General features: G+C 40.2%; 1 protein-coding gene across 1 annotated transcript in view; it reads right to left on the bottom strand.

Annotated features, from left to right (window-relative positions):
• The window catches only part of LOC126199424 (uncharacterized), a gene marked incomplete at its 5' end in the record, with an annotated part of 737,054 nt that overhangs the window by 93,801 nt on the left and 630,656 nt on the right, over positions 1-12,597 (bottom strand). The window contains 2 exons of the mRNA XM_049936342.1: positions 4,871-4,963; positions 7,764-7,907. Of these exons, the coding sequence (XP_049792299.1) occupies positions 4,871-4,963; positions 7,764-7,907 (237 nt within the window). The remainder of the gene's footprint in view (positions 1-4,870; positions 4,964-7,763; positions 7,908-12,597) is intronic.

Below are 12,597 nucleotides of genomic sequence, written 5' to 3'. Positions count from 1 at the left end.
GTTCCCATTATCATTGAAATTATTCTCATAATTGTTATCCTTATTATGATTTCTGCTATCTTCCTTGTGTTCTACCAATTTTGGTTTATAAACAGTGCCCCATCCATTTTCTCAACAAAATTCAAAAACTCTTCCAATGAATCAGAAGGACTGTGTATTAGATACCATTGGAAGTTTTCTGACAACCTTCTTTTTGATGTTTTTTGTTAGTAGCCCAATGCTGTCTAAATGTATTAATTTTCTGAGTTCCCTCACAGATAATTCTCTCACAGTTTCTCCACCACTTCTGTAATTTGGCCCATTTATGGAGTCACTTTGCAATGTTAACTGCCTCCAACATTTATGCAAGAACACTGCTTCACATTCCTTATAGTCTACAAATTCCTCAGTATGATTGTTAGCTCAAGTCTGAGCTGGTCTCTCTAGCTGTCTCTTTACCAACTTTACTTTTGCATCCTCACTCATCCCTTATGTAAAGCTAACTTGGCATCTAGCCAAGAAGTCTACTGCATGGTACCTATTTTCACCACTGAATGACTTTATATTACTACCAATCCCCATGGGACACCCTATCATCATACCTGCCTGCCCAGTTGCTACATTACTTATGGTTTCCTTCTGGTTGTCTATCTTTCCTTGAATAATTTCTACTTCCCTTTTCAACTTTTCATCACTTCCATCTGTTTCAGTTTTTACATTTTCCAATTTTAAATCTAAGCTTTCAACTAATTTCTCACTCAATGCATTCAATGATTGCGGGAGTTCACTTACTGGCACCCAACCACACTCCTTTGGTATGCTAGGGCTACTACAATCACTCCTAACATCCTCTGATCCACACTCATTTGGAGGTTTCTATATCTCGTTTTCCATGGATGACAACTAATAACGATATATGCAATTGATGCCTGTACTTATCTTGCATCTGCTGGGACACTGGTACTGTGACGATTACTACTGTCACGCGTGGAGCAGGTAATGACACAGATACTGTATCGGCCTGATACTGAGAAAACGATGACACAAAAACTACATCGTCTGAGCATCTCCACGCCATTGCCGCAGTATCCCAAGTGATGGCGTGCAGACTCTCAGGCAACAGAAAGGAGGCATTCAGCCAGTGGCATGGAACCACTCAGGTGGAGGACTAGAGATGCTCAGGTGATGGCATGATACACTCAGCTGATGCCATAGTTTGATCACTGCATGTGCACGTGTGGTGCAAAAACCGAGAACAGTGACATTGACTGGCACCAGTGTTATCAGCAGCGTCTCACTACAACATCTGCGTGGGGTGGCAGCAGCATGAACACAGCAGCTCTGTGAAGCTCACATGGACCAAAGGTGTCCCAAATTCACAAAACACACGGTGGTACGAAATGTGGTAGGATGAACTAGGCATACACTGTGAAGTCTGTAGCTCACCATTACATCAAATGTTCACATATGCACATACTGCAATAAGACAGAGGAATCAAGGCCACTTTCCCACCAAAGGAGAGAGCGAACCTTTGAAACACTTCAGCTATTCACAATAATTCATATTTTGTGGGCTGGCTCAATGCAAAATATAAAATGAAGATGAGATCTTTGATATAATGAGGCTTGAATCAATTCAATGTCATACCAAGAACAAATTAAATTGGTCCTGTATGTAACAGTGCATGTAGAGCAGTTTGCTGGCAAATTATATCATTGAATGAAACACTTAAATATCTCTTAGTCTGAATGTTAAAGCACTAACTTCCAAAATGCATGATTTGGAGTGAGTGCACCCCCACACCTCCTGCCCTTCTCCCTCACACACACACACACACACACACACACACACACACACACACACACACACACACGAGTGGCACTTTTCTGCCTAAACGATCTTACCAAATCGGTGTCCATTGGTAAAAGACTCCAAAACGACCTCTATACTCTCTCACCTCAATGAGTCACATGGCCAACTACCTTAATCAAAAGCCCATCTGTGGCCAACCACATCTAGTCATGAACAGTCACTTATGCTTAAAATTTAAATTATGTCCATTGAAAATTATATATTGCAAATACTAAAATTTTAATTGTTATAAAATTCACTTATTTTTTAGACTGTTTCATCACTGGAATCCACACACACTGGTCAAAGGTCTTACTATATTTACTCCTGCCTTTTCCACAATGTGTTATTTAAATGCTTATTTTTATAATATTAACTTCCATCTTTTCATTCAATAAATGTACATTCAAATCTTATGAGGATTAATGCAAAACCTTCACTGTGTCTTGGTGGATGACTTGTTGTGGCACTTATACAGGGGGTATAAAAAGGAATCATCTGATTTGGCCCGTCTATATTTCTGAAACTAATAAACATATACCATGAATTTTGTTTTTTGATGAACAGGAAAATCAAAAAGCTTTCTTTCCATACCTTTTCAAAGGTGTTCAATATGCCCCCCCCCCCCTTGAGATGCATGGCACATGTCAATGTGGTATTCAAAATTATTCCCACACAGCAGGGAGCATGTCTTGAGTTAAAGTTGCCACAGCTGCTGTTACACGATGTCTCAGTTCATTCATTTTTGTTGGTAACGAAGACACATAAACAAAGTATTTTATAAACCCCCACAAGAAATAATCATGTATAGTCAGGTCTGATGACATTAGGGCCAGTATTGTAAGGCTGAATCACTTCCAGATGCCAGTGTGGTGGTGCCCCATCCTGTTCGTAAATGAAGTCTTTTATATCAGTATCCAGCTGTGGGCAAAAAAAATTCTCAAGCATATTGAGATATGTACTTCTGTAACAGTGTTCTCGGCAAAGAAAAATGGACCATACCTCTTTTCCTGTGAAACTGCACAAAACACATTAAATTCTGGAGAGTCTCTCTCATGTCATACAATTCCATCTGGTCGTTCCATACCCCATATTCTCACATTATGATGGTTCACCTTTCCATTTAAATGGAATGTGCCTCGTCACTGAACACTAAGTGTGGAAGAAAACTGTCATCCTCCATCTTGTCAAAAACAAAATTGCAGAACTCCACACGTTCTTGTTTTTTGCCTTCACAAAGAGTTAGCAATAGCTGAATTTTGTATAGTTTCATTGGTAAACGTTGACGCAACACACGCCAGACAGACATTGGCGGCATGTTGAACTGTCGAGCTGCATGGCAAATGGATTTCTGCAGACTACTTGTGAAACTATGGCGGATGCATTCGACATCTGTGTCAGACACTTGGGGACAGCCCAGCGATTTGCCTTTACACAAACAACTTGTTTTCAGAACTGTTCACGTCATTGTCTAATGCTCTGTGCTGTAGGAGGATCCACAACATACCCAGTATGAAAATCACACTGAACAGTTACTACTGACATGAACTGTGCAGAACAGAGAACACAAAACACTTTCTGTTGTCTCGGCATCATTTTTACTACAACTGAAGTGGGCGCACACTGCTGTTATCTATCAGGAAACACATATAATTCAACAGGTTCTCTTTCCAACAGTATGTTGTTTAAGCACATATCTCAAATAACATAATAGTCACGATTTTTTAAAATCCGGTGATTCTTTTTGATACACCCTGTATTTCTAAATCAGTTTCCTCACCATTTGTTGGAAAATTCTTGTTAAAATTCCCCACAGTATATATGTTCAGCAGACAACAGTGCCACAGCTATGCTATCTGTGTTATTATGTGACACTGTCACCTGTTATCTTACAAGGAGCTACGTACTTTTATCCCATTTATGATTGTTATTTGTGTCAAAGCTATTTTGTGTGTAGTTTCAGTTTCTATTTCAGCTGGTTTAAGGTTCTTATGTATTGCTACAAATGTAGCACCTCTTATTCCATGGAGCCTAGCTTCTTGGTAAAAATTTACATTTACTCAAAAAGAATTTGTGGCAAAAGGCAACTTGTGATGCCATGCATCGTATGTGCTTCACAGCTTTTCAACAATGCTTTGTGAATACTTCTACAATTTATCATTCATATCTTGATATCCCTATATATTTGTGGCATTTCTTGGTGTCTGACATGAGTACTTTGGTGCCTTCTGCAGCCTGTTCATCATGGCTGTGCGGAAAGTCATCTTTCTATAAACCCCTTGTATGAATTCCACACACAATAAGTGATACTTCAGCCACTTCTGCTGTGTTACATCTCTAATCTAGGTCCACAGTAATTTTGAGGGGCAATGCTACAACTGTGAACTTTGCCGTAGCGCCACGAGTGAGACTGATTGGTTCCACCATCTCTGAAAATTGTTAGAAGAAGCCAAGAACTGTGCAATCTCAGAGACCTGGCAATGTGAGCAACAGTCTATGTGTGGCTGCTCCTTGTGGCCTCACTGCTGCTTGGGATGGTGTCTTCATCTTAAATAAGACTCCCAGGTGCACAGAAGGTACATGAGACTCTTTATCATTTGTTGCCACTGTTGTAAGTGGCCATGATTCACTGTACCTCTGAACTGCTGACAGTTAATCTACTGCTATCGCTCTGCTTCTGCTTTGAGCTGACACGTAACATAGAGTGGTGTTAACATCTCTGACTAAACACGAAAAAGTTGCAAGGACAACACAGAATGTAATAATTAAGGAAAACGAACTCCTGTTGAGAATTACTATACACTTAATTCAATTTAATATTCTTTTCCTTATGGTGAAACTTACTATTTCTTGTTATTCGCTTCTTAGTGGGTGGCCAGTATCAGGAATAACAATATTTGAAACTTGTGGTATCTTCTATTTCTCTTTATTGTTTGTTTGTGTGTGTTTTTTTCCAAGAGAAGTGCTGATTTAGAATGAATGGGACAGAGTATTAATTGTTCAGCACATTTTCTATTAAGTTACACCATCTTCACTAACCTGTTTCTCAAGGTCTAGTAGGTGCCTTTTTAAATCCTCCAACTTCTTTAAATGCTCCAGCCTCTTGGGTGTTTCCAGCTCCACAAACCTGGCCTGAACAAAAATGCAAGACTTTTAATCAAATAAACAATAACAGATATTCCATATGAGATGGAATGAAAACAGTTTTTCTTTCAGAATAAAGAAAAAGTAAATTATATGTGTTTGATACAAAGTCATTTTCATGCTAATTTTTCTGGTGGTAACAGGTGTTAAGTGTTATGCAGGTCAGAATTTACATGCAAATGATAATTTTGTTAGTTATAAAAATAAGTATAAACTGGTAAAATAATATATACAGACAACAGCACATAAATAGAAACAAATCTTACACGTTGTACCAGTGGTTGAAATTTTTGAATAGAAATTGGCACAGGGTGAAAAAACTTTTTTATTGGCATGCAGACAAATGTATAAAACAATTATTAGCATTTGTTCCTTTTGTTGAAAGTGAAAATAAGAATGAGGATGGTACATCACTGTAATGGAAGGAAACAAAGTCACATAGTAATTTTGAGAGGATTCACGAGGGTATTAGGAACAAGAGAGGCGTTTTTTCCACTGAGAATTCTTATTGAAAAGCAGTTACAGGAAAATAAACCAATTTATGTTGTCTTTTTAGATCTGAAAAGGAATTTGATTATATTACTTGGCAAGTGACATTCAGAATGCTTAAGAAAGCAAAAATAAAATACAAAGACATGTGGGAGATACTTAGCTTCTATAAGAATGAAGTGACTTTGATGAGGAAGGAACAAGAAGCAAAAATTACATAAGGATAAGACAAGGCTGTGCTGTCTCTCCACTTTTATTCAATGCTTACCTCCAGGAAGCTATAGACAAAGTTCATTAAACAACTCAGGTGGGGTCAAAATTAACAGACAGAAGACAGACATGCTACTTGGTACAGTCATGGAAATGAAAGAAAAACTAGAAAAAGTCTTCACCACAATGGAAAGGACCTTCAGTAATCAGTAAGATATGAGAATAAAAAAGAGAAAGACTACAGTGTTGGTATGTGGTAACGAAGAAGAATATGAACCTCTAAGAATCGGAAGAGAAGAGTTGGAAGTTATAGAGAAATTTATCTGTTTGGGAAGCAGGAGTGCAAGGGTTGCTAGAAGCCAAAAAAATTGTGAGCAGACTATACAGCTAGTCAAAATTGCATTTCATTTGAGAAAAAACTTACTCAACTGCAAGAACACCAGTCTGGACATAAGGAAACTGATCATGAAAGCATCTGTTTGGATTGTAGCCCTATAATGGTGTGAAACTTGAGAACAGGAAAACAAAAGAGAAGAGAGCTAGAGGCCATAGAGATTTGGTGCTACAGAAGGATGATGAAGATGAGCTGGAGAGACACAGCTGCCAATGAAGAGATACTGAGAAGAGAGCAGAAAACCACATGTGTCTGAATGCACATAGAAACAAGATGAGACAAATCTGTAGGGCAATGGAACAATAGCAGGAGTTACTGAGGGAAGAAATCGCCAGGGACGACCAAGGATGTTATATATGCAGAAGATTATGTGTGGTGTAGGTGGTGCTATGTACAATGAAATGAAAGGAAAGACAGGCAGAGGAGAGAAATGGTGTACTGCTGTAAACCAACCTTAGGGTTGAACACCAAAAAGAAGAATGAGGGAAGATAACAACTTACCACACGGAGTAGGTATCGAGTAATCTGTAACTATAAAGGCAAGAATTTGAACTTTACAGCACAGCTTTTGTGTTTGCCCTTTGCTGAGGAAAAAAAAAGCTTGATTTTTGGTATAGACATCTTTCAATTGCTCAGTTCCTCCCCTTTTCAGTGAGTGGTTGTCTTTAATCAGTTTCCAATATTGTAATGAAACACATTAATATTTTAGTAGGACTACGTTGCTTTAATTCTAACCAAATACAGGTGTCTCAGGTAGGACCTTAGGCTCAAGCATGAAGGCATTAGGATGAAATTTTGTTTTTGCATGTTTGAAAAACATGGCACAGCTTTCAGTACATGATAAGAAAACAGAATACTTTATACATCTCAGAAAAATTTTTTTGACTCATACTTAACTGCACATTTCTTAATCTTGATATGTAATATTATTTTAACTTAGTGATAAATTTAATACAGTTTTAGTTTTACACATAACAAATCAAGTAATCCCATTTTCTATATGTAAATGTTTTTAGTTTTTATAGAATAGTTACTCAGTGGGTAACACACCTAGAAGAAAGATGACTATAACAACAGTAAGCAGAAGTCTTTGTAGAATACATTACTGTAGCACTGGGCATTATTATAGGGGCTTAGAGGAAAATAATTTTAGAATAGACAGATGCAATCACCTCAGAAAGAAAACAGTGAAGATAATTTGACAGAGCACGTTTGACAGCACAAGTAAAATAACAACCATGTTTCATACATTAAATCTGTAAGTATATGTTAATCAGTTTTACAGAAGTCACAAGACTTGGAAAAGTCAACAGAAAGAAGGCTTCAGAAGCAGAAGATTATGAGAAACAAGCCATTTCTGACCATCACCAGGCAATGCCCACAACACATACCTGAGCCTCTATTTTTCACATACCACACAATAATCAAAGAGCACAAGGATAGACAAATGTAGTTGTATCAGGCAGAAAGTAAAATCTGACACTATGGGAATTAAAACTGGACTATTTGGCACAATCAATAAAGCAATCACATCAGGTGTTAAATCTATAATGGCACATTCATTTATGTGTATAATATCTCGAGACCTGGAAGTCAGCAGAAAGGAGGTTTGGATCTGAGGCAGAAGAATGTGCAGCCCAATGAGAAAAACAAGTCATTGCAGACCATCACCAGAGAAATGTCCACATGACAAACCTGAGCCTCGATTTCCATGTGGCATGTTTCCATAGCTTTGCACACAGCTGCACTCTGACGCCTCAGCTGAATGAGCAGCAACACAAGTTCTTCATGAGTCCTTCCCAGCAGTTCACCAGCTGACACATGCAGCCCAGCTTCTTCCTGGTGTACACAATACAAAATTCTTTTCTTCTAAAGTGTCCCCTTGGTACTTTATTGTGGGCACTGATTACTATGAACTTATAAAAGGCAGATCGGAATTTGTACTGCCCAAATGTAAATATAATGTGGCAGTTTACATTTAAGATGAAACAAGAAATTTGTTTTCAGTAATGCTGCTAATAAGAAAAAAAATCCCTTGAACAATTATAAAAAGTAGTGTAGAGCTAATTCACTTTCAAAATAACACCAGTATTCTGGTCAAATGAACTAGGTGTGTAAGACATGTTTTAGAAGTAATCATCTGTCAGTCTAGTTCCTGTGGGAAACTTTTCTTTTGTGTGTCAAGGCAGACAGGGTATACTATCAAGAAATACAATCTGTCTGAAATACCTAAGGCCCAGGGTTCTGTGGAAACAAATTTCCATAAAAAGTATACTACACCACTCTGTGAGGAGCAATATTAAACTTTAAATGAATGATGTTCCTCCTAAGAGTTGTCAGTCATATTTTGTCTGGTGTTTCAGCTGATACTGATAGTTCCAGTTCAATGTGCAATTGGAGTCAGCTGAAACAAATACCACTCATGTGATGCCCAGCATCATCACAAGCAACAATTTGTTTCCCCTTTACAAACAAAATACTTTTTAAAGCGGAATTTTACAAGCCTATTTGATAGAGTGGTCGCGGATTAGTCTAGTGCGATATTTGTTTTATCAGTATGTATTAATAGGACCAGTAAAACACAAAGACTTGCCAATACTCCAGCAGTGATAACAGTGCCCTTGCATGTGCTGACCGCTACCGCCCAGTTTAGAAGCAGCACTGCCCAGTCACTCCTGAAGTACTTCGTGTTTTACTGTCCCTGTTAACATACACTCCTGGAAATGGAAAAAAGAACACATTGACACCGGTGTGTCAGACCCACCATACTTGCTCCGGACACTGCGAGAGGGCTGTACAAGCAATGATCACACGCACGGCACAGCCGACACACCAGGAACCGCGGTGTTGGCCGTCGAATGGCGCTAGCTGCGCAGCATTTGTGCACCGCCGCCGTCAGTGTCAGCCAGTTTGCCGTGGCATACGGAGCTCCATCGCAGTCTTTAACACTGGTAGCATGCCGCGACAGCGTGGACGTGAACCGTATGTGCAGTTGACGGACTTTGAGCGAGGGCGTATAGTGGGCATGCGGGAGGCCGGGTGGACGTACCGCCGAATTGCTCAACACGTGGGGCGTGAGGTCTCCACAGTACATCGATGTTGTCGCCAGTGGTCGGCGGAAGGTGCACGTGCCCGTCGACCTGGGACCGGACCGCAGCGACGCACGGATGCACGCCAAGACCGTAGGACCCTACGCAGTGCCGTAGGGGACCGCACCGCCACTTCCCAGCAAATTAGGGACACTGTTGCTCCTGGGGTATTGGCGAGGACCATTCGCAACCGTCTCCATGAAGCTGGGCTACGGTCCCGCACACCGTTAGGCCGTCTTCCGCTCACGCCCCAACATCGTGCAGCCCGCCTCCAGTGGTGTCGCGACAGGTGTGAATGGAAGGACGAATGGAGACGTGTCGTCTTCAGCGATGAGAGTCGCTTCTGCCTTGGTGCCAATGATGGTCGTATGCGTGTTTGGCGCCATGCAGGTGAGCGCCACAATCAGGACTGCATACGACCGAGGCACACAGGGCCAACACCCGGCATCATGGTGTGGGGAGCGATCTCCTACACTGGCCGTACACCACTGGTGATTGTCGAGGGGACACTGAATAGTGCACGGTACATCCAAACCATCATCGAACCTATCGTTCTACCATTCCTAGACCGGCAAGGGAACGTGCTGTTCCAACAGGACAATGCATGTCCGCATGTATCCCGTGCCACCCAACGTGCTCTAGAAGGTGTAAGTCAAGTACCCTGGCCAGCAAGATCTCCGGATCTGTCCCCCATTGAGCATGTTTGGGACTGGATGAAGCGTCGTCTCACGCGGTCTGCACGTCCAGCACGAACGCTGGTCCAACTGAGGCGCCAGGTGGAAATGGCATGGCAAGCCGTTCCACAGGACTACATCCAGCATCTCTACGATCGTCTCCATGGGATAATAGTAGCCTGCATTGCTGCGAAAGGTGGATATACACTGTACTAGTGCCGACATTGTGCATGCTCTGTTGCCTGTGTCTATGTGCCTGTGGTTCTGTCAGTGTGATCATGTGATGTATCTGACCCCAGGAATGTGTCAATAAAGTTTCCCCTTCCTGGGACAATGAATTCACGGTGTTCTTATTTCAATTTCCAGGAGTGTATATTGATAAAACAAACATCACATAAGATTAATTTGGGACTAGATTAATTTCTGAGCACTCTATCAAATGGGCACATAATTTTCCACTTTAAAAATCATTTTGTTCATAATGAGAAAAAACGATGCTTTATGTCGACACTGGGCATCGTATAAAAGATGTGATCAGCAGTGTTTGTTGAGGAGACTCCAGCTACACACAGCGAAAATAAAATTGCAAAAATCTGCCGAAACACCACAGAAAGTGCACCTGACGACTCTTCGGACAGACACCCTGTATATCCTCTTTTATGTTAAGGCTATAATAAAGTATTGAAACAGAATTTTTTCGGATAAGTTAAGGCGGACGCAAAACCACATGGCAATTATTTCTAATTCTGAAATAAATTTCAGTATGAGAATTGTCAGGAAAAATGGTCAACATCGAAGAAATGAAGAGTTGTATGAAGTTATTGGTGTCTACTAAACTTTCTGCACCTCAACATAGTAAGATTTCTTATATTTGATTTTTTCTCAGTATGCTGGCTCTAGCTGATATTACCAACCTTTTATAAATCATCAACAGCAAAAGGAGCTACATCTACAGTATGCTGCTCATATATCATAACTTCAGCCAATTATATTTTTAGGCTCAATTCATTTATTATATTCTGTTAATCCAGTCTTGAAGGAAAACTTAAGAAATGATGAACGAGTCAAAGCACACAGAAACTTCATAAATACTGTAAGTAAGTATCATTAAACTGTTAACTAATTTTGCTTACTCAACAAAATTTATCAGCTCAGTCAGATTCAAAAACTGAAGTACTGTTATAACATTCTTACATACAGCCTAGTGCATGTTCATTCAAATTCACTTTCACATGTATCCGACTATTTTCGCAGCTAATTTCCATTAGCATTTCATGATGTGGAATATCACTTCAGTATGTGTAGCGCACACAACCCTTCCAGCAATGTCTTTGACTATTTGCATACAACATTCTTCACATCTTAATCTAAAGCAAAATTCTTCCTACCAGCATACTGAAAAACTGGTGAAAAGAAAGGGGTCCCTTCATGTTGGTTCATAATATTCTAAAAAAACTGTTTTGAGTAGCCAGATTGTTTAGTGTGTGGTGTTGGTCAAACATTATAGTGCAACGCCCTTTCAAAAGCTGTTCCAATTCTATTGTCTTGCGTGGATTTTTGAGGCCTTTTGGGTGTCTTCCAATATAAGTGGCCTACATTTTTCCTCTGCTGGTGAGAAAACGGTGTACCGATTTCATTTGACTCAGCGGCCCGTTGCAAGTCTTTCAATTGGACACCACTTCGGCAACTACAGTTTTAAAGTGAAATCCACGCCACATGTCTTTCCAGCCGAATGATTAAATCAAGGTGAAGGCACCGTTACATCAATCCGATTTTCAATTCTGATGTTATGCTCAACCTGAGAAAACCTCAAGTCAACTGAACGCAATTTATTCTACAGTCGTCAATAAACACTTACGACGATTATCTAGCATAGGAGAACTCCCGAAAATTAAATAGGTCAGTTACAGTTTCAACAGTTTGGTTGTTTGTTGGAGCATCTTCAGACATTCTACACCACCTCGTCTCTGCGTGACATAACATTAACTAACCACCATCAATCATACAAGGGTAATCATTCTGTGGATTTTGATGAACTCATGTTTCTCAAAAGCGGGAGAGGAGACGTCCGTGCTTGGTAGATAGGGAATTGCGCACTTCATGTTCATGCGATCCTCTAGTAATCATTCAATATGATAGAAAGCACTCAAACCCTTGTCTTGTTAGCTTCAGCCACGGCTTGTTTTCTACGCTACTGTATTCCCCTTTCCTACAAGAGTGTCAAATTTGCCGTAACAATGTTCTTAGGCACCAGACATCCTTACAACCCTACTTTCTGAACAAGTTATCGTTAGAAACAAGTGAATTTCGTTTAAACCGCAATGCAACGAAGGACGCGAAGGCAGTTTATGACGAAATAACGCATAACGGCATAACACGAAACTGGCTGTTTTTAACTGATTGCGGGAAATACCATTTTTCCCTGTTCCCGGGTAAAAAACGTCGTAGATATAAGGGTGTCAGTGACTGCTGATAACTAATTAGTGGTGAATGTTGAAATTAGATAACGACTTTTCCGTCAGGGCTGAGAGTGGTGCACAAAGAAGTAAAAAAAATCATTTTTCGTGTAAAGGCGGCCTCACAAGTAGCTGCATGATTGACAAGCACGTTTGTCCGAGATACCTGAGAGTACGTACGGTAAATTTGCGGAAGTATCAGTATTGTACAAGTAGTTTGATACTTGATCAAATTTCGATATGCATGCTTGTGCAATCGTTGAAGCGCGGGTACGCTTGAACGTGAATACCAAGAATTGGGAGGCTTGTG

This window comes from Schistocerca nitens, chromosome 8, assembly GCF_023898315.1.
Source record: "Schistocerca nitens isolate TAMUIC-IGC-003100 chromosome 8, iqSchNite1.1, whole genome shotgun sequence".
NCBI classification, from domain to species: domain Eukaryota; kingdom Metazoa; phylum Arthropoda; class Insecta; order Orthoptera; family Acrididae; genus Schistocerca; species Schistocerca nitens.
The sequence above is the reverse complement of the archived record's forward strand: the minus strand, read 5'-3'. Positions and strand labels throughout refer to the sequence as shown.